Here is a 24,167-nt window from a genome sequence, read left to right on the forward strand (position 1 = left end):
GGTTGAAACTTATGTTGCAACCACTATTGAAATAACGACCACTATTGAAATAATTATATCAATAGTGGTTGAGAGTGCATTTCAATAGCAAACATAGCTAGTAACCACTATTGAAATACAACCACTATTGAAATAATTATATCAGTAGTGGTTGAGAGTGCATTTCAATAGCAAATATAGTTAGTAACCACTATTGAAATAATTAAATCAATAGTGGTTGAGAGTGCATTTCAATAACAAACGTAGGTAATTACCACTATTGAAATACTACTATTATTGAAATAATTATTTCAATAGTGGGTGAGATTCATTTCAATAACAAACATAGGTTGCAACCACTATTGAAATAATGTTCTCTTTTGAAATACAAATTTCAGGATGGATCAAATTATTGATTTTAATAGTGCATTGAACAATGAATCCAATATATGTTGAAATAATTATTTCAAAAGTTGCTGAGGCGGTGAAACTTTTCTTTCAATTCTGGTAGCATATTTCAATAGTGGTTAAAACCTATGGTTACCATATTGAAATGCACTCTCACCCACTATTAAATAATTATTTCAGTAGTGCTAGTATTTCAATAGTGGTTGAAACCTATGATTATTATATTGAAATGCACTCTAACCCACTATTGATATGATAATTTATATAGTGGTTGTATTTCAATAGTGGTTAATATCTATGTTTGTTATTGAAATGCACTCTCAACCACTATTGATATAATTATTTCAATAGTGGTCGTATTTCAATAGTGGTTGCAACAATGCATTTCCACAACTGAAGTAATTATTTCAATAGTGGTCGTATTTCAATTGTGGTTAATATCTATGTTTGTTATTGAAATATCTACACTATGATATTTATTTTATTGAAAGTGGTTGCAACAATGCACTCTCATCCACAACTGAAGTAATTATTTCAATAGTGGTCGTATTTCAATTGTGGTTAATATCTATGTTTGTTATTGAAATGCACTCTCAACCACTATTGATATAATTATTTCAATAGTGGTCGTATTTCAATAGTGGTTGCAACAATGCACTCTCATCCACTACAGAAGTTATTATTTCAATATTGGTCTTATTTCAATAGTGGTTAATATCTATGTTTGTTATTGAAATGCACTCTCAACCACTATTGATATAATTATTTCAATAGTGGTCGTATTTCAATAGTGGTTGCAACAATGCACTCTCATCCACAACTGAAGTAATTATTTCAATAGTGGTCGTATTTCAATTGTGGTTAATATCTATGTTTGTTATTGAAATGCACTCTCAACCACTATTGATATAATTATTTCAATAGTGGTTGTATTTCAATAGTGGTTATTACCTATGCACTCTCACCCACTATTGAAATAATTATTTCAAAAGTGGTCGTATTTCAATAGTGGTTAGTAACTATGTTTGCTATTGAAATGCTCTCTCATCCACTATTGTTATAATTATTTCAATAGTGGTTGTATAGTGGTTAGTAACTATGTCTGCTATTGAAATGCACTCTCAACCACTATTGATATAATTATTTCAGTAGTGGCTGTTATTTCAATAGTGGTTGCAACAAAGCACCTTCCATTTCAACTTGATCAATTTTATTATGAAGAAAATTGACGTGTATATGCAAATTCTTCAAATGCAACAACTAACATTTGTGTAGAGTTTAAATTAATTTATTTTGGGATTGCAACTTTTAATTGATGAATGTTCAAAGAAACCGCTAACAAGGTAGAAATTTTACACGTCTATTGAAAAATCTGAAACAGGTTTAAGATTAAAAAAATTTAACCCCCCCCCAATAAAAAGAGAAAACGTAATAAATCCTTTTCAGCTGTTTCCACCTCCTAGTCGAGGATTTTGTGTTTGTATTTCATAATCATTGATATCTACATTCATGATACTATTTTTTTTTTCAGCTGATTGTCGCTCTCTTCGCCATGTATCATTTGAACTTCAAATTATTCGAGTTCTTCGTATCCTTCTTGAATAGTATCGTTTAATTTTTTAATTCCTTCTCTAGCACTCTTCTAGCTTCTTCAATCTTTTGTACCTCCTCCCAAATTATTTCCTCTCATTTCCTAGCTTGGATTTCCTTCTTCATTAAAAAGAGAGCAATAAACTTATTTTGAGAGCAATAAACTTATTTTTATTTCAGACACATAATTTTCAAAATAAAAATAAAATGAATAAAATCATTAGCATGGACCACCACCACCACATCCACCACCATCACATCCACATCCACCACCGAATCCAGCAGTTACACTGAATCCTATTCCTCCACTATATCCACCACCGCCACCGCCTCCACCCCCACAACCACCGCAGCCTCCGCAGCCACCAACTCCATCACATCCACCACCACCAACATCACCATCACCACCAACATCACCTCCGCCACTAAAATCACCTCCATCTGAATCAATAACACATTGCCCTTGCTCAAATCCTACACCAGTACTATCACATACGATGCCCCCAGATCCACATCCAGCACAAACATTAGCACCATATGTATGATACATGTAGTGATTTGAGGGTGTTAGATATAGAAGACCAGCTGCCAGCATGAATGATATATCCTCATCCGGAAATCTTTGAATTATTCGTCCTCCTCTTGATGTTACTCTCGGTTCTAGAGACATTCCAGGTCGCCAGTCAGAAGGACGCGGCACACAGAGTACATGGAGAAGAGCAATAGAAAATGACAGGGCAACGTAGTTCAGAACTTGTCCAGCCGCTATTCTGCTGCAAGTGATTAGACCTTTCTTGAAATCTAACTTCAATCCTTCAAACTCTACTGGTATGTATTGTGAATGAGAAAGATTAATAAGTTGCTTTTGGAGAGGACCTTCATGACCCACTCTATAAACTTTTACCAGCAGATGGCCTGGATTTCCCGGAACTCCTCTTCTGCCTGAAAAGATATACAACTCTCTCTCTCTGTTTATATAATATTTGTAACTATTAAATATACTCACAGTCACTAGAAACGCAACACCCTAATTTTAGGGTGAAAATTATATACGGGTTATAACTACCGGTATGTACCAAAAAAGTTAGGACATCATTTACTTTGCCAAATCAGTTATTTAAGGTTGAATGAATTTCTTTCCATTACCGGAAGTTGCTTTTTAGCACTCTTAACAGAATTCAAAATTTTGCATTTTCAATAAAATTTTAACAATATTTTGGGTTCTCAAGATTTTGAAGCTGTTAGTCATAATAATTGTACAAAAATCCCGGGAAAAAATCCTTCTTTCTTTACCGGATGTGATGCCTAAATTTCCTCAAAATGACTGATAGCAGTTAGTGGATGTTTTAAGAGTTATGTGTTACCTTCCAAAGTTTAATGATAACAGTAAAAATGAATATATTTAGGCAAAAAGTAAATATACAAAAAAATTGATGCTTCATTTAAACATTAAATGTTATTTTTAGACCTTAGAAAGAAACAAATACCCGGTAACTCTTAAAACATCCCCCCTTCCGACCTTTTAATTAAAACGTGCTAGTCCGCCATATACAGCAAATGCAGCCCGATTTCTACCATGCATTAGGTTTATTAATGTCTTCATCTGAGCGAAATTAATATTCTTGGGCATTTTTAAATGCATGTTTTTCAGATACTGCGGTCGAATTTTCTCTAACTTGGCGTAGTGTAGCAACTCTTGAACTTCCGGTAGAAACTGTCATTTATGCTATTGAGATACATGAGCCTGATGAGTCGTTATATAGTGTTCATTTGCATCTGCAGCTCTTTTTTTTCTCTTTAATTTGAGAATTTCCAGCATCAGCAATGAAAATCAGTCATTTTGAGGAAATATAGGCATCACATCCGGTAAAGAAAGAAGGATTTTTCCCCGGGATTTTAGTAAAATACTTATGATTAACAGCTTCAAAACCTTGAAAACCCAAAATATTGTTAAAATTTTATTAAAAATGCAAAATTTTGAATTCTCTTAAGATGGCTAAAAAGCAACTTCCGGTAATGGAAAGAAATTCATTCAACCGTTAAATAACTGATTTGGCAAAGTAGATGATGTCCTTACTTTTTTTGGTAAATAGTTATAACCCGTATCTAATTTTCACCCTAAAATTAGGGTGTTGCGTTCCTATTGACTGTGAGTATATAAAGCCATAAAAAGATAGAGAGCGCTAACTGTTAAAATGACTATTCAAGTCTTGTGAATTTTGATTTTTCTTTTCATTGTTTATATAAATATATTACCTTATATTACCTCTTAAAAATTCGACCCACTTTCCCACGAGAATTAGAGAATCTCCCTCCTCGGTTTTGATGACAATCGCTCTTTCACCAGAACTTGGTTCTAACCAAATATTTTCCGGTCCTACCTATGAGACATTTGGTTAAAGAAAAGTATGATATTTTCTGGATAAATAAATTATGCAGTTTACTTATCATAATGATACTAAAATGTGCGTCTTTGTATGTAGCATCCTTTAAAAATAATTGGAAGTAAAAATATTTTGTGAAAACTCAAAAAAAAAGCTTGAATCATCTTTTTGATAAGATTTTTCAAATTTAATTGAAACCTACTTGATTTCTTAATGGTAGTTGATCAGAACCGATAATATGTGCAACTGCAGCCATTTCGTCATTATAGAACACATGAACAACTGACGTCATAACGTTTACGCTGTGTATAAAACGACAAGTAAACGCAATGTTTCCATTCTGGTCTCTCAGCCTATAAAATTAAACATAAATGACAGATATTCAAAATTGCAATTATTGCACGTTGTAAAAATAAAAAAATAAATTGTTCGAATCAAATAGGCTTTATAACCTGTGCTGTTCGTACCAGGATATTCTCAATTCTCGTTTCTTAACCTAGACACACCTATTGTATTTCAGGGGTCCATATTTTGCCATTTCACGATTCGCTTTGTTCACTGAATTTGGGTTTTCATGTTTATAACTTAGAAATTACATTTCAAGAGACCCAAAGCTTGTCAGTTTCCATTGGAAATCAACTAAAAGGGAACTTTATTTGAGAAATTGGATACCAAGGTGCCCCGGCTATGGAAGTAGTTTCTTCCAATACTGCGGACTTTTAAATACGATATGGGGCACCTCGGCAATTCAGAAATCATGTGGAAAATGAAAATTAAACCGAATAAATTTTTGAAATGATACAAGCAAAAAATGCACAGGAAAGTAATCAAATCGTTCAAGAAAATTGTTTTCATGTAATGTATACGCTTTTGAATGCCTTACTTGTGAGAAGCCACCTGACATAAATTTTCTGTGTCAGACTTTGGCAAGGGAACAGGACCCCAAAGTTGTTCTACATTTGTAGGCATGTTAACCTCTTCGTAAACCCCAGGCTCCAAAGAAAGTATAATGTCGTCTAGAATGGGCCGTAAGAAAGACCCCCTGACAAAACATTTTGCTGAGGACAATGTGCTCACTACTTGCATGTCCCTTTCAAACTGAAATTCACCACCTTCCTGTAATTCTGGTCGGACGAGATGAAGACCAAATCGTTCTTGAAACCCTCCTATGGATTTGGATCTTCCGCCAATTATGCTGTTTCTTGTTTCGAGCCCAAAATCAAGTGTTAAATCACAGGGGCCGAATGAAAACATATCCTGCTGACCCCACGTCATATTACCTACTTTTCCTGTCAATTTTTTAATCAGAGTAGATTTCTTTGATACAGAATCTGTTTTGAATACTTTCAACTTGATCTTTTTATAATTTTTGGCGTTTGTTGACGTGATTTTTATTTCATGAAAAGTGACAAGAGCTCTTCGTGCACAAATTCTGTCAATGTCTTGCTTTGTAAGGTGATAAAGTTTACCCCTTGGAGAATCGCCCCTGTACATAGCACCAAATTTAGAAAATTGTTCGTGGTAAGTTTCCAACCATAGCTTTCTTGTATTTTCATCAGACACCGAAAGTTTGGATCCTGGACTTCTGTCGGTCACTGTGTCATCATGAATAAGGATACGACCAAGCAGAGATTTCGTCACTCTTGCATAATCAATTGGATGAAGTTGATGAGTGTGCCAAATCAAATCAATGTCATAGCAGGGCACCAAGAATTCCTTTGGATGTATCTTTTTAAGATTCAAGTAAAATTTATATCGTACGTAGGCATCCCTGAGAAATTTGTCATCTTTGTAATGTGGCAGATGGATATTATAATAGAAATCCTGTTGTCGACGAACAGCTGCCAACAGATCAAAAGTGAAAAGTGACTTATATTCTATTATTGTAGGAGATACCTTTCCGTTCCTTATCTCTTGGCTAAGCTCAAAATTTTCACCTGGATAAGCCCAGGACCAAATCTTTTCTGTAAGATGTTTCCCAGTAGGTGACTTCATAACAGAATGATCAAGGACTCTTCCAAACAGCGACATGCAATCCTCTGCATACTTGTGAGGTGCTAGCATATGACAGTGCCACACCCATTCTATGTCAACTGGTGGATGTAAATACTCAGGCTGTAAGGTGCTTTCATTTTGGGAAGCAACAAGTGGGAGCCAAAGATTTTCGTATCTGTAAATGGAATATCGCAGCACAGATTCTTTTTTAAGGTATTCCAAACTTTGGACCTCTTTTAGAAAGTCATATTCAGCTTTAGATGCCTGAATAAGATCCACACCAAAGTTGATATTCAATAATTCTGACATTATTGCACTCTTTCAACTGCAAGTATCAAAATAAAAAAAATTACTATTTACAGCACTAAAGTCAGGCCCCGTAAAAAAGCGGGAGGGAAGGGGTCAGAGACATCCATTTTTCTGAATAGTTTTTTTTAATACTAGTAGTAAATCTTTATTTAGATACTGGTTCTCCCACTTTTCGTTACTGTAAGGCCAAGCACCGATAAATCTAGGGATTAAAAAAAAACAAACAAAAAACCCCTTCCATGAGAACAAATTTTCAAGTTTGAACAGATTATACATGTATATGTATTTTTTATTTGCTCGTCAGATATTTTTAGAGAGGTACCCTCTTTAAAACCATTGCTATGAGCCTGATAGGTATGTAAAAAGTTTTATCATATTTCAATTCCCAATCATTCTTAAGTCATCCACTGGATGAATTTTTCTGTTACCTTAATTGTCTCACTGATGCTTCGAAATTTTATTTATGGAAGGTAACACCATTTTTTATATAAATTTATTTTTTTTTAAATTATTAGGCTTCGAACGTTTTTGTGATTTTTTCTCTTTTTAGGAAATGCCAGATAAGAACTCGCTTTCTTATGTTTTAAGTAAAAACCATTTTAAAACATTTTTAGAAACACCTTGAACTAAATAACTGATCAGTCAGCAAGGGTCCACTGAGGTCTAAAAATACAAGGGAGCATCTTTCGGAGAGACTTGAATAACATTTTATTGATGAAACAAAAAAGAAACCTTGTGTATCTTGACCCCCGTGGGTTGGGTGGGGCCACAATAGGTATTACAAGGAGGAATTTGGATAAGAATAGCATGGTCAAAGCTCATGTGAGAGATGTGGTCCGTGGGCCTCTTGTCTAGTACTTCTTATGGTCATTGCTCTTATTCATATACTAAGATAACTTAGAAGAAAAGTGCTTGAATTTTTTTTTATTTTTTTTTCTAGACTAGATACAAGTGCAACATAAATGTAACACTAAACTCTATCAGTGACTCATTCGTATCAAACTTTTGAACGAATGTTCTGTTTCTATCAAATGAAACCTCTCGTTATCAAAGGATCACTTCATTATAAATAGGGATCTGCAGGCATGTTTACGAAGCTATCTTAGGACTAAGAAACGTCTTAAGATACACTTACGACAATTCTTAAGACTAAGTGGGGTTTTCGAAAGTATCGTAACTTACGAAAGTTCTTAAGAATTATCATAAAGTTACGACAGCTTTAGACATATCTTAAGTCTATCGTAAGTAGAAATACCTGTGTCCATGTTGTTGCTGGCTCGACGAAATCGTCGTATCAGACGTGATTGAGTATTAAGAGATATAGGAAGAATTCGAAAGACTGATTACTAGTATGTCGGGACCGTTAACGACAGCTGTAAAAATTGTATACCACTGTAATATATAGATTTCGTTAAATAAAATGTTTGATAAGACGTATTGATGTGTTTATCAAAACAAATGTAATATTTACAGTTCCGGTCACGTGATGGTCTGTGACTGACGAAAAATTTTGGGCTCCGCTGTTTATTTCCTAAACCTTGTTTCTATATGGTGTTAAGTGTGTTTAATTCTGTGGAAAGGAGTTTATTATTCAATATTGGTGAGTTTTGCATTAACTTTGGGCTTAGTGTAGCGTAAGAAGTGTGCTGTTTAAATCTACGACATTCTTCATTGTCTTCATTGTGAACACGTATTCACTCACGCATTCACTCACGATGCCTTCGGATAAAGCGGGATCTAACAAAAAAACACCAGACAAAGAACAAATAAAACCAAAAAAATTTGTGCAGCTAGATTTAAAAGCTGCACCTATGTCTATAAGAAAATCCGTTGTTTCTGAGAAAGCTGCAGTGAAAAAACCAAGAACAAGTAGCGGCGATCACTCCCTCAATCAAGACGATAGTCAATCAGAACATCACGATATTACTTACGATCTTAAACAAATTCAGGACAGTCTCACTGAGATTAGAGAATCTATGGTTAAGAAATCGGATGTAAAACTTATAGTTTCAGAGATTTTGCTCGAAATGAAAAATGAACTGAAAGGTGAAATAAAAAAGGAAATAATTTCAGAAATGAAAGAAGATTTCGAAAAGGGTATTAAAAACAAAGTTAAGGAAGAATTCGAGGAGAAAATAGAGAGAACACATAAAGAATTCCAAACACAAACGAAAGAGATTTCTGATGGATTTAATCTTGATTTTGACACTCTTAGAGAAAAACTAAGTGTACAGGCAAGGGAATTGAGGGACTTGAAGAAACAACTGCAGACATGTGAATCTATTGCAGGGTCTGCAATCACCCTCGCTAATCAAAACCAGCAGTATTCTCAAAAATCTAACATAAAATTTATGAATTGGGCAGAGGAGAAAAATGAAAATCTTAAACAAAGGCTATGTGCGACACTCAAGGAAGCGGTGAACGTTGACCTTGACCCCGCAGATGTCCTGGCGATCCATCGGATTCCCGGAGGAGATGGAAGAGGACCACGACCTGTGATCGCAAAATTTCGAAACACCGACATCAAGATCATGGTAATCAAAAACAGAGCTGACAAAAATCTTCAAAAGATCTTCACCATGCACGATCACCTAACACAATTGAACGCTAAACTGGTGCGCGACTTGAACAATGATCCGCGAATTCATGGTGCATGGTATTTTAATGGAAAAGTGTTTGCACACGACGAAGAAGGAAATCGATACAAATTTGACATTTTAGACAACGTGTCTGAAAAATTGAAAGGGTACTAAATAATTACTCAAATATGCAGCGGAGTGGACTTTGCGAAAATATCACATTTTGACTGTGAGATCGGGCTCGATATTCGGTAAATTCAGATCATGTTTACTTTTTGTGTAAGTGTGTCGGTGAGTGTGTGTGTATGTCCCCCTGTTTTTTTTAATATCATTATGTGTTTTCATTATTCAGAAAGATGGTGTTTTCATTTTCATATTCGAGTCTCTTTATTGCTTTTTTCTAAAACAGTACAAACTAAATAAGTAGCTCAATAAAACTAGCAACGGTGAATTGTCAAGGCTTGGCAACAGGTACCAAGAGACAGGATGTTTTAAATTATTATAAGAAAAAAGGTTTTTCAATTCTGTGTTTGCAAGATACTCACTTTACTAAAGAAATAGAACCTTATATTGAAACACAATGGGGATATAAATGTATTTTTAATTCGTACAAGTCAAACTCTAGAGGGGTATGCATTCTCTTTAATAACAATTTTGAATTTCATATTCACAGGGAGAAACAGGACGATTATGGTAATTTATTAGCTCTCGATATGACAATCGAGGATAATAAAGTTACTTTAATTAATATATATGGACCAAATTCTGACAATCCAGAGTTTTATGAATTAGTAAGAGAGACATTTTTAGAATTTGATAATGATTACTTTATTTTATGTGGTGATTTTAATCTGGCTCTTGACCCTTCAATAGATACAGAAAATTATTGTAACATTAACAATCCAAAGGCAAGAGAAAAACTTTTAGAAATTATGAATGACTTACAAATAATAGACTACTTTAGGGTTTTGAATCCAAATTTAAAAATATTTACATGGCGAAAGAAAAATCCAATAAAACAAGGACGATTAGATTATATTTTAATTTCTGAAAATATGTGCAACTTGGTTGAAAATTTAGTAATTAAACCAGGGTACAGATCTGACCACTCATCAGTGGTTCTCGATATAAAATTCAATACCTTTAAGAAAGGGAAAGGTGTCTGGAAATTTAATAACTCTTTACTTGTAGACAAAACATACGTTACCAAAGTGAAAGAAACAATAAAATCTGTTAGAAACAAATACGAAAAGAATAAAGTGCTTATAGAAAATATGGATAACAGTACATTTTTTGAAGTCCTTCTAATGGAGATTAGAGGCATTACTATTTCATATTCATCATATAGAAAGAAAGAAAAAAATAAAGAAGAAGCCTTGTTAATTGCACAAATAGAAAAATTAGAGGCAGAGAATATCGGAACATTAAATCTACATTTAATAGAGGAGAAAAAAACAGATCTTGAGAATTTAAGAAAAGAAAAGTTACAAGGTCACATCATAAGATCTCGAGCCAGATGGGTTGAATATGGAGAAAAACCATCTCAATATTTTTGTAAATTAGAATCCCGTAATTATTTGAATAAGATTATCAAAAAGATTAAAACAGAGGAAAATGAAACTATTTACAATCAGTCAGAAATTTTAAATAAAATCAGGATGTATTACAAATCTCTCTATACTTCTGTAGATGCAGAACTTCTCGACATAGATCTTGCAGAAATTATAACAGTTACTGAGGTTCCAAAACTTGAAAACCATATTGCCAATACACTTGAGGGAAAAATTTTGGAAAGTGAAGTCTTAGAGGTGTTAAAAAACATGAAAAACAATAAGTCACCCGGAAGCGATGGCTTTACCGCAGAATTTTTAATTTTTTTTGGTCAGATTTAAAACATTTTATAGTACTTGCCATAAATGACATATTTCAGAGGAAAGAACTTCCCATTTCTCAAAGATTAGGGTTAATTACATGCTTACCAAAAGGTGATAAGCCAAGAGAATTTTTGAAAAACTGGCGACCTATCACACTTTTAAATGTGTTTTATAAACTTTTATCAGGTTGTATTAGTCATAGAATAAGATCCACCCTGGACAGTATCATATCAAATACTCAACTTGGATTTTTAAAAGGAAAATATATATAGGTGAAAATACCAGATTTCTTTATGATCTTATGGATTACACTGAATCTAGAAATATACCGGGATTGCTTGTACTTATAGACTTCGAAAAAGCTTTTGATTCAATATCCTGGACCTTTGTGTATAAAGTATTAGAATTTTTGGGGTTTGGTAAAAACATTATTGAATGGGTAAAAATTCTAAATACAAAATTTTGTGCGTCAGTGCTTCAATGTGGATTTTTATCCGAACAGTTTTATATCCAAAGAGGATGTCGTCAGGGAGATCCCTTGGCACCTTATCTGTTTCTTCTTTGTGCAGAAATTCTTGCAATTATGATAAAACAAAATCAAAGTATTAAAGGAATTGTTATTAACAAAACAGAACATAAAATATCCCAATATGCAGATGATACCTGGCTTGCCCTTGACGGTTCACCTAAATCACTTTTTGCAGCATTAGATACAATTGATTTTTTCTCAAAGTTTACAGGACTTAAAATTAACAGCTCAAAAACTATAATTGTTTGGATAGGTTCAAAAAAATTCTCTAATCAAGTTTTCCATCATTCTCGTTGGAAACTTGAATGGGGTTGTACAACTTTCAATTTACTTGGAATTAATTTTTCAGTAGAACTAGATAAAATTATTGATTTAAACTACAATGTTCAAATACCAAAGATCAAAGCATTAATTCAGCAATGGTGAAATATTATTTGAAGAAAATAAGTATTTTATCTGATGAACATTGTACCTTTTGTAAACAGGATATAGAAACAATACAACATATATTTTTAAATTGTACAAAAATTTCTTCATTATGGAGCAATCTTAGCATGCACATATTTACAAAAACTTCTAAAAGAGTTGGATTTAACATATGCAATATTATTTTAGGTGAAACGCCATTTTCTTATCATAATAGGGTGATAAATTTCATTATTTTATATACAAAGCAATATATCTTTTCTTGTTTAAAGCAGAATAAAATACCTATGATTACTGGGCTGCTACATCATTTAACTCTTAAGTACAAAGTAGAAAAATGTATATCAATTAAAAATTTTACAATGAACAATTTTGATAAAAATTGGTCAGAATGGATAAATATTTTTGAGTTATAAACACTTATTTAAACACCAACTTTAAATATTTCTCGAATTTTATATATTTTATATTTCATTCTTGTTTAAATTCAGAGGGGAAGTGTGAATGTGTGTGTGAATGTGACTAAAAAACTTATGTAACTTTACATGTCACTTCTTGAATAAAAAAAAAAAAAAAAAAAAAAAAAATATTTACAGTTCGACTGATTAATGATATTGCGCACTATTTCCTTTAAAAGAGGTATTTATTTCTTTAAGCCCTCCTCCCCCCGATGCCTCAACGCTATCTAAAAAAGCATGGTTTTTTTGTATTGTGTATCTATCAGGTGGTTTCTACAGATGTTGAATTATTACACAGTTATTGATGTACTGCATTTACACATGACGCGGACGTAGCATCGATTTTGAAAGGGGGAAGGGGGCAGAATAAGAATCCAACCAACATAGAAAAACAATCTAACTTACATTTAAAAAAAAACTTGACCTCGAAAATTTTGTAGCTCGAAAATCCACAGACACCTGACGTTACTTTATTTTTCTTTAAATAAAAAAAATATAACCCTACCGAATAATAATTTATTTTTAGGTAGGGGTATATTTTTTTATTAAAAGAAAAACAAGTTACATCAGGTGCATGTGCAAAAATCTTATTTCGTGCTGGGGAGGAGGGGGGCTAGGTTCCAACTTTTTTCTGTGCCAAATTTTACTCATACACTACTAGATTACCCTTATTTTACTATACAACACAAAAAGGGGGAAGGGGCGATCTTTCAATGAACATTTTCAATGGCTCAATGTAAAGAGTATGTTTGGACTTCCCTTCGCCCATGTTCAATTACATGCCTGTATGCATTTCTTCCCAAGAATATCCATGGTTAGAATTCTTATGACATCCAGTGCCTCACGCAGATGCACAACGTGCATAGTAAGATGTAACCTGTAAACAGAATAAAATTTAATCTCACTTAACCTGAGAGAGTTGCGGTGTAAGGAGTTGATCCTTACATCTCAGTCTTGTTCGAATCCCACTGTGGGACATGGAGACCGGTCCTTCGGATGAAATTGTATAAAATGAGGTCCCGTGTCGCAGTTGGTGGTGGCACGAAAAAGATCCCTCATTGCTCAATGGCCCTAAGTATCGAGAATAGAACACAATTTGTAGCTCTCCACCAGCAATTGGTGGCCTCTCCATATGAGTCAAAGATTCTCGAGAGGGACGTTAAATAATATACAATCAATTAATCTTAACCTATCAGAGAGAGAGAGAGAGAGTTTTTTCTCTGTCATAATGATTTTAAGACGTCTTAACTTAGGAAAATCGAGAGAGAGAGAGAGTTTAAATGGGTTTTTCCGGGAAACCAATGATTTAGTCTTTGGGGGGAGAGGGCTCCTCCAGATTTGCCTACTTCCTTCCGATTTTTTCGCTGCATTCCGTTTCATTCATGTAAATTGGCACACTTTTCATCTTTCAAGAATTCTGAATGATCAAATGGCACTCTGTTTGATTTTAAATGTAGCCAATGTTACAGTATATCGTCGAATTTATATGATTAATAATTAAAAATAAATAATTCATATTTATAAATTAAATAGAAACTCAAATTCCTTTTTTTTAATTTATACTCTTTTAAATATTTCCATAATGATGACATAACGTGTAGCATTATATTTTTATTTGTATGTCCTCTATATAAACAACTAAGAAATGAATTTTGTACACTTTTTAATAATACATGTATATCTTATGAAATTCTTAATCCAGCAGATGTTAATTCTACAAGAAATATTTGTAACTTCATACGTGATGCATGTAATATAAGAAAATCTATGTGACTATATATTTTATATTTGTTTACTGTATGTATGACTTGCGCCACATGTGGTTTTTGTCAAATTGAATAAATAAAATAAAAAATAAAAAAAATATAGCAAAAAATTGCAACTCTCTTATCCTTGACAATGGTTAAAAGTTTAGAGTATTTCTATGTCATAATGATTTAAGACGTCTTATCTTAGGATGATCATAAGATAGCTTTGAAAAACACCTTAAGATAATCTTACGATGATCCTAAGATTTTCTTAAGATATATCTTAGGAAATTTCTTATGAACAATCTTAGGAAAGTTTCGTAAACATGCCTGCACCTATAGGACCGGGCTTGGTTTTTTTCCCTACAAAAAGCTTGTCGATTTCCGTTCCGGTTAATGACATTAGGCTAAATACATATAATAATTTGTTTTTCCTGAATTTTTATTTCAGTTAGTAGAGGTAGGAGGAACCCTTTCATTCATTTTCTGAGTTTGTAATCCCCATATGTACTAACTGATATTTGTCTTTACTTCTCATGGTTCATAAAGGTAGTGTCTACTGTCTCTGAAATTCTGTTTTCATGTCTAGGCTATTTATCCGTGGATATAAATATAATAAAACATGCCATTAATGTGTACAAATTATATAGGCCTGGCCTAAATGAAATCCAAGGGAGTGCATTTACTGAAATATGTAGCCAAAATCAATGTGATTTAATTATGAGGAATATATACAATTGAAATTCATCGCAGCTCAATGCTGCCAAGAATACCTGTATTGAGGAACACAGAGTGAGTTATTCTTGTCCTCGAAGAAAGTGTGCTTATACTGAGGTTCGTTCCGCCTGACTGAGAACTGTACATTTGTTTGATTGTTACGATTTGATATCTCTTTTAGTGTTTCTTATATATCAAGAATGGGCATGCATAAAGGATAGATAATTGAAGGAAAAATACACAAATCTATATAAAAAATCTAAGTAGTCTTTAAAAAGGCGAAATTTAAAAGTGTTGTACCAGGTGGATTCGAACCCCCGACTTTAAAAAGAAAGTGTCCAAGGTGCAAAAGTCAGCGCTTCTATCAACTGAGCTAGTCTGACTATAACAATATTAAAGTGGCATAAATTTCAAGCAGGTGATGAAAATCAGCAGGCATGTTCATGAAACTTTCCTAAGATTTGTCCTAAGACTATTCCTAAGATATGACTTAGGAAGAAACTTAGGAACATCCTAAGATCAACTTAGGACATATCATAACACACCTCCTAACCTCATTAGCATAATTCGGAAGAATTCGGAGATAAATGTAATAAAATATGAACAAATTCCGTAAACGCCCGAACAGCTCTCCTCGCGAGAATTCAGCGAGACCAACATGCTACAGGTGAAAATCGAGAGAGAAATTCAACATGAAAAAAGAGGTAAAACTTTATGTTATCACGATTTATAAATTTTTTAAATTGCAAAAAGTTGAAAAACAAACGTTTCTTTACCTGAAAAGTGAAAGTAGGTTTGCAATTTCTTATTCTGTCAAGTGCTATTGCTCTTTTAAGTGTCAAAACAGCACCTCTCGATTTTGTAAACATGTTTCCACGTGAAAGGGAGTAGTCGTGTCAGTCGAGATTAACCCACACCATACATTGATTTAGTAACAAAAACACTCGTAAGTAGAATTTTATTTATTTTTTCGATTACCTGTTGCAGAAAATGGCTAATATAATTTAGAGCATGTTTGTAAAATGCTGTTAATAACATGTCTTAAATTGAACTGTTGAAGAGGTGTGCTATAGTTCGTTCCAACTTGTATGGTAGTTTACTATGCATGCATATGCAGAGTTACGCATATAAAAGTCATTATTCTTACTTATCAATACCCAGTGATTTGTGAGAACCATATGTGTTTTTTTTAAATACCAAGAGACTAAAATTTAATTCTATCCGTACCCGTTTGTATGCACAAAAAGTTCTTCCGAATTTCCTCTACACATATACACGTGTACCTGGATAAAGGATTAAAGGTTTGTTTACATTTGTTTGCAGTTTTAATAGTGTCAGCTGTTTATATCAATCATGCAGTTTTCACTAGAGCCTACTGATCAAAATTTGGTTGTTACTTTTCTAATTTACATGTAATATGTGTAATATCATAGAATGATGTCAATGCAGTTCTTACATACTTGTGTATATATCAGGTATGAAACTTCACATATGCAGTTGTCGCCCGTGTGGCGCAGTGATAAGAGGGTCTGCTCTAGAGTCGGGAAGGAAGGAGTCGATCCTTATGTCGCGAGTTCGAATCCCACTGTGGGACATGGAGACCGGTCCTTCGATGAGACCTTATAAACTGAGGCCCCATGTCACTGTAGGTCCTTGCACAAAAAAGATCCCTTCCTGCTCAAACATGTCAAAGGCCCTCAGTGCCGAGCATAGGAAAAAATCGTAGCCCTCCATGGGCAAGTGGTGGTGTCTCCATATGAGTGAAAATTTCTTGAGAGGAACATAATTAATAAACAACATACAATCAATCTTTCACATGTGCAGTTTATGAAAATTTTTAAATATTTCTATGTGTACCACTATTTTCCCTTTTAAAAGTTTATTGCCTATCTAAAAGTAGCTAATGAGATAGTATAAATATTATAAAACTAAAGGTGTTGTGAGCAATCATCAGAGCTCTGACACTGAATGATACCCACCACTTCTCATATGAATATACTGAATGTGTCCATGTTTTGCTATGGGAAACCCAAATATGTGGCAGATCATAAAATAAAATAGAAGATGCACAATTGAAATATGTAATAAAGATTCTGTAAAAGTCGTCAAATATCACTCAGTTGTTTGAGAGGAATTAACGGATAAGAGATGGGTACACCAAAGCATAACAGACCGACGGACATACCGCTTACTTAACATACCCTCCCGCTTTTCAAGTGGGGGGTATAATAAATTACATGCATGCATCAATCTGTGTAATGAAAAGATATTGCTTAAGATAATTAACATTGATGTTTTGCATTTTTGTTTGTAAGAATACATGTATTTAATTTATATACATATTGTTTAATTATTTCAATGTGTTAAATGAAAAGTAATTTCTTTTTTGTTTGTCTATTGCAGGTTAGAGTACATTTTGAACAGCCATCTCCAGGTATGACAAAAATAACACAATTGACCCTGTAAGGTAATAAACAAACATTATTGAATTTAGAATATGTATATGATTAAGCACAAATGTGAAATCATTGTAGGCCCACGCTAAAAATAGTTTTCTTTCACTGCTCACTGTTTGTTTTTTTCATTAAAATAAAACAAAAAAAGCAAATACAAAAAAGAAAATCAAATCAATTCAATTATAATTTGCAATGAATGTTTCTTGCAGGATATACTCTAAAGACAGTGACGTGCAAGTTCAAGGTTTGACTGTGAGTATTGTATATGTAACTGTAAGGATAAATTAATAACATATTTAATTTGCAACATTATTATTTAATTATTATCATTCTGACCATGCTGGTTGGAGTAAACAAAGAAAAAATATTAAGCATGCCCAAGTACTCAAATATCTACATGTACATGTATATCAATGTATAAAAGAATCCTGTGTAAAGTTATATATAGTTACACAGAGAGAGAGAGAGAGAGAGAGAGAGAGAGAGAGAGAGAGAGAAAGAGAGAAAAGGGTCAATATAATTGAAAATCATGCATCAGTGATTTTTGTTTTTGTTTAATTCTCAAAAGATTTAATCACATTCTGTTCTATTTTCAGCAGATACTTTAATAATAAAGAATGGGTCAAAGAATTCTCACTTCATGCTGCATAACAGTACATGTAAGTTCAAAGGCAGAAGAAAATCCATTAAAAGAGAATTTATAAATACAGTTTGTTGTCTGTTTCAGCAAACAATTTATTGAACTGAAAAATATGGTGATACATAAATCAGCATATTATGCAAACTGTAAATGATTGCATTACATATTTCTCTGATTCGCATGTAGTGCATTGATATTTGTCAGTATTTTTCATTCAGTTTTTTCTCACATAATTGCAAATGCTTGTATTTTATTTGGATTAATTAAATCTAGAGGATTGTATTAAAAATTATTAATCATATTTGTAGTTCAGTTGTAACAAAACAAATTATCTGATGAAAGCTTCAACCACAGGAACATGAGGAATCTAGGAAAGGATGTCAAGTCCAAAGAGAAGGTATGTTGATTACTGGTGATGATATGTTATTGATGTAAATAGAGTACAACAATAAAATAGAGAGAACAATAGTAATCCAGACAAAAAAATTAATCTTAATTCTTTTCAAGAATAGGCAGGTCATGATAAGTCACTCTGAGATAGTTAAGAGCAGATTTAGATTTGTTCAGATCATATACATGTAGCTATAGGGTAGGGTGGGTCCACAGTGGGGGATCAAAGTTTTATTCTGGAATATTTAAGGCTGAAGCCTTTTATTATGAAATCTATTCAAGATTATCAGGGTCACAATACATCATATTTTTTGAACGAATACATCCTAGTACAGAATCAAGGGTAATGGATGTGCCATAATTAGAAACAGAATCTTTATCTAGAAAGTCCTATGTAAATATTTGAAAATCATTTTGTTTATTTCTTGGTTTTTAAGTTAAGTAGAGATAAAAATAATATAAGTTTTCATAATTTAAATTCCTGTTTTATGGAGACTTTATTTGATATCTATGTAAGGTCAAAAAGATACAATTTTCAGAAAGAAAGCAATATTTTGGGGTTATAGAAAAGGGGCATAACTCTCGAGCTCATCATGATAGTAAATGATGGATGTCAGATAATGTGAAAAACGTGCACTGTTGGAAAACAAATGAATACAGTGCAGTCTGAATAAGTACAGTTAAACAACAGTATATTAAAATCAAACAACTTTGACTACCTAGGGTATGTTGACTTTCATGCCACTATTACAGATTGAATGAATGATTTGCAAACACTTTGAATTGCATATGATTTACTTTTGTTAATTTACTTTGCTCATTTTGAGCATATTTCTTTCTCATGCAGATTATTAATGAACAATGATAGATTAATTGAATTAGCAACTGTAAATGGCATACATGTATATGAATTTTATATACTCTGTTTGAACTTTGGTATATTTCTTTGACACTGAGTGATATCATGAACACACTGAGATATCAAAGTCATTTTAAAGTCCCTTGAACGACATCTAATTACCATGAATCTCTTGAATATCTCAATTTTTTCAGCAGTCCCATAAGCTTTTCAAGATTGTTGATTTATTGATTCAATTAATTTATGATGAATTATAAAAATATCAATCATATACTTTAAATTTATGTTAATGCATTAACATTTTTTATTTTTCAGGCCATATAACAAATAATTGCTAAATTCATGAAGACTAGCTGGGATGATACAGTACTTTTCTACTCTTATGAACCATATTTAAACATAATTTGAGGATCCCTTTCTCAAAAAAAAAAAAGAATTTGCATATTCAAAGACTCTATAGTTTATTGTTTATTTGTACATTGTTTAACATTCTTCTTGAGAATTTTTCACTCATATGGGGATGTCAACATTTGCCAGTGGAGAGCTGTAACTTTTGTCCTTTATACTTGGCACACATGACTAATTGAGCAATGAGGGATCTTTTTGAAGCTAGCACCTACTGCAACACAGGACCTCTGTATATACAGTCTCATCTCTATGTCTGACTGTGCCATGCAGGTGACTTCATAGGTTACAAAATAATAAGATAAGACTGATGTTTTTAATTCAATTAGAGTAAAGAAAAAATGTTTGCAAAAAAGGGAGGTAATAGCTACATGTAGCTCTCACTGGTATTGCATACTTAAACTACATTTGTATATATTTTACATATTTTAATTACACATGTATTTTAAACCAGATCAGTACAGAAAGAAACACTTAGAAATTTTTACTATGAATTTTATTATAAGGTTTATTATAAGGTTGATATTCTTTAAAAAATGGAACTTTAATTTTTTTCAGTAAGAAGAAAAAATATTTAGAATTTTAATACATGTGCACTTAATTTTGTTTATTAACAAAATAGTCAAAACTTGGAGATCTTGTGAAGGGTATCTAAATATTGATTTATAATTTTTTCCTTCTTTTTTTTTAAACAGCATAATATTTATTATAACATATGCCTGTAATATACAACTTATTTGTTGTTGAACATTCCATTGTCTGTCTACATGTAGTGCTTAGTAAATTTCTTGTAAATACAAACATGATTGCATGCTATTTGTTGACTTTGTCTTCTTTTTTTTTCAATATGATATATAAATGGTGTGCATATCAGTTTAAATTATTTTTGTTGAATTCAGTTTAGCTGCAGATCTGTAGCTCTCCGAAAAAATATATTGATAGACCGGAGAGCTACAGTGCCACCCATTGAAAAAACTGTATATTTATTGCGCACAAAAAAGTGCGCTCGGATCTCGATTTATTTCTCCATGTTTTTAAATCTGTAATCTCAAAATATTACTAACCGTGTGTTCCTAACATATTCTTTCACTGTTTCCACGACCAAACATTCCTCATAATTGTTGTTAATAGTCCTCCTGACCCTGATATTGTAATCATCGAAAATTTCGCTTATTTATACTGCCATTTTGGTTTCCAAGATAATTCGGTCCAATATGCTTCGTTCAGATGTTAACTACGCGAGTACTTGATGGAGGAGAAAGGAATTTTTTGAAATATTCTATTTTTGCAATTGAGGTGAGAATGACGAATTAATCAAGAACCGAGCGCACTTTTTTGTGCGCAATAAATATACAGTTTTTTCAATTGGTGGCACTGTAGCTCTCCGGTCTATCAATATATTTTTTCGGAGAGCTACAGATCTGCAGCTAAATTCAGTTAACAGAAAAAAAATGATAACGGAATGTAATTATGTAGATAGATACCTTTCAGAAATATTTACATGTACTAGTAGCTGCAGATATGTAGCTTATGTGAAATCAGGTATACTTGAAAATCAATTTACCTGTATTTATTAAACAGAAATTAATGAACACATTCATATATCTATGCAGTATTTCATACTGAAAATACACTGTGTGTTAATGTTTTACTTATTCAATATAAAAATTGACCAGAAGTGATCTTTGTGGAATAAAATATATATATCTCACATTATTTTTTTCTTTTCCCCCAATGGCAATTTTATCCCAATTTAAATATATATAAATTGATAAAAGAAGCTGACTATACCATATATAAATCATGAGTTGTCTTTCCTTGTTTAGAGAAAATGAATGCTCCCTTGGGTTCATGACCCTGAATATTAATAAGGTTGGGAGGTGTGCATAAGATGTATCTCGACGGTGACTTAGGAACATCTTAAGTTAGGACATCCTAACTTACAATGAACAATTTTTTCTTAAACATTTATCGATAAATGTGTAATTTTGGAGACAATTTACGGGAAAGAAATTACATACATGTAACATTAGAAAAGGAAATCCATTTATATGTCCATGTGACCTCAGTATATTTTAATGTTTGCATTTTTTTTTTTTTTTTTATTTGATATTATAACATATTTAATACCGCTTGTAAATCGTATTGTAACAAACAAATTGTAATTAAGATTTATAGTTTAAAAAATAATAACCTCTGAGTGATCTACCTTGATGATGATTATGTTATGAAGTTTTATAAAAGTTTACTTAATTTTTTTGATAAATAAGCTGATTGAAAGTAAAATGAATTTTGTAGGACACTAAAAAAAGTATTAAATCAGGGAAAACACTAGTTTAAAGCCAACATTTTATTCTTGAATAATAAAACTCTCAACAGTTTAAATATTTGAATGACAATTTTTTTTAATTTTGTATGTTCTCCCAACCGGTTAATAAAAAAATAAGAACATGTCGATAGCTTCATTGTCTCATAATAGGGGGTGGATGGCTGGCCCCTCCTTATTTTCCGAAGACAAGTTTATTGGTATTAATCTATGATGGAAGTTTTGATAAATGACGAATATGTATATCGCAAAAAAGTCATGTTAGAATGATCATAGGTTGTACTGTATCTGTATCTATAGACCAATCATTAGCATATGAAAGAGGGGGTATTTGTTTCTATATTCGTACAATGTATTATGACATTTTAAACATAAGAAGGGGTGGGGTGGCGGTCATAATACAACGTTTGTGATGAATGTCTTTGACAGTCACATTACAACGGTCATGAAATGGGGGGGGGGGGCGAGAAAAAATTTAACTTACCTGAGAAAACTAGACAATCAAAAAAGGGAAAGAATATTGTCCAAACTAGAAAATCCTATTTTGGAGAGAGAGAGAGAGAGAGAGAGAGAGAGAGAGAGAGAGAGAGAGAGAGAGAGAGGGCGGGGTCTAGGTTTCAACTTCTTTCATAGCCCTTTTTTCATTCCAACATTACCCTCATTTAAATAACCTTATTTGTCTTCAATTACTTTGTATTTGATACGCAATGGCAGATCGACTGACAATAAAAGCCCCCCCCCCCCCCCACTTCGTCGCCCGAGGAGCGTTGTATTATATTTCTCCAACCAATACCGAAAATATTCATTATGATAATATCCAAAATTTGTATTAGGTAATATCCGGAACAGCACGTGCGAAATTTTTAGCATATATGAAAAGAGGCCTATGGGTAACACTTCTTGTTTAATTATTTGTGTAAATCATCAGCTCATACACGGACTGCTGAGAAACAAGAAATTACCGCTGATACTTGCAATGTCCAAAATCAAAAGCATCAAAACAAACTTTAAGTTAGGATGATCTTAGGACAGGTATTATGCTGTCCTAAAGTTAGGAAAAACTTAGGAAAGTTCTTAAATTTAGGAAAGCTTCGAGAAACTGACTTAAGACTAGGACATTTCCTAAGACGTTCTTAGGACACACCATAGTCCTAAGATAGCTTCATGAACATGCCTGCAGGTTTCCTTATTTTTTGTAGGTTTTTTGTGAATTTTGACCCCAGGGCAGGGGTGCCCCTAAAAAAACCTAATCTTAATTTATTCCTTACATCCTAACCTATCAAAATATCACAATTTTATTTAGGGGCAGGCCTGCCCTGAAGGACTTCGAGGCCAAAATTCATGCAAAAATCAATGCTTTTATGGACAAAATGGTGTTTCGGTCAACTTTGGAGGTTTATTGTAAAGTTGTAAATAATAAATTTGAGGTATCAAATACAAATTTGAAAAATTTAGACATATATACGGTAGAAAACAACAAATAAAGATTGATTTTTAAATGTCGTTTTTTCCGGGAAATTGTTCTCTCCTATAGGTCAATTCTTTTGTTAAAGCGAATACATCCTTTTAAAACTATATTGAAATGTTAATAATGCAAATCGCAAATCCCTCTCACTATTGTTACACTGGCAGTCGTAAGCAACAGATATTACACACAATTAAATTGTAGCCTATAATATGTATGTAAACATTTATTATATCTGAAAGATTTGAATATATATGTATACCTTGTTTATAATACATGTAATTGTCTGATGTGCCATATGGCATAAAGAAATAAAGAATTGAATCGAATCATATGATAAAACACCATATAATAAAACAATTATCGCTGGGGGTGGGGGGGTTCAGATCAATGCCATGACTCAACCACCTGTGAGCCGCGGAGTACAACATGCCCCAAGGGCTTGGTAATATACATATCTTTTTTCAAATTGCCTGATATATAAAATTTAAAGTACATTGTAGGACCCAATTCAAGAAAAGGAGTATTCTTATATGATACTGATAGTATTTTTTACCTGATAAATTAACGCCGCTTCGTTAATACAAATCCAAGCCTCAATACGCTCTTGAATTTTCACCTGTAGTGCTG

General features: G+C 32.7%; 1 protein-coding gene and 1 long non-coding RNA gene across 2 annotated transcripts; one reads left to right on the forward strand and one right to left on the reverse strand.

Moving 5' to 3' along the window:
• Positions 1-2,197: 2,197 nt before the first annotated feature.
• On the reverse strand, positions 2,198-24,167 carry LOC134254077 (uncharacterized). Its single transcript, XM_062736641.1, has 5 exons — positions 24,094-24,167; positions 5,245-6,681; positions 4,560-4,714; positions 4,244-4,354; positions 2,198-2,919 (listed from the first exon to the last, which is right to left on the reverse strand). The coding sequence occupies exons 2-5, from the start codon at positions 6,663-6,665 to the stop codon at positions 2,198-2,200; spliced, it is 2,409 nt and encodes an 802-aa protein (XP_062592625.1). The 5' UTR covers positions 6,666-6,681; positions 24,094-24,167.
• On the forward strand, positions 18,061-19,877 carry LOC134254081 (uncharacterized). The gene is made up of 3 exons (XR_009989246.1): positions 18,061-18,111; positions 18,401-18,489; positions 19,657-19,877. It is a non-coding gene; the product is annotated as an uncharacterized LOC134254081 (long non-coding RNA).

This window comes from Saccostrea cucullata, unplaced genomic scaffold, assembly GCF_032062105.1.
Source record: "Saccostrea cucullata isolate Sc308-1 unplaced genomic scaffold, CSIRO_AGI_Scuc_v1 ctg1492, whole genome shotgun sequence".
NCBI classification, from domain to species: Eukaryota; Metazoa; Mollusca; class Bivalvia; order Ostreida; family Ostreidae; genus Saccostrea; species Saccostrea cuccullata.

Bases quoted from the DNA above. Each gene is read 5' to 3' on its own strand.
- LOC134254077 (XM_062736641.1), bottom strand. From the start codon at position 6,665: ATGTCAGAATTATTGAATATCAACTTTGGTGTGGATCTTATTCAGGCA. The intron at 4,715-5,244 runs GTAAGGCATTCA...TTAATTTTATAG, and splicing joins TGTCAGGTGGCTTCTCACAA to GCTGAGAGACCAGAATGGAA. The intron at 4,355-4,559 runs GTTTCAATTAAA...TCTCATAGGTAG, and splicing joins ACCATTAAGAAATCAAGTAG to GACCGGAAAATATTTGGTTA.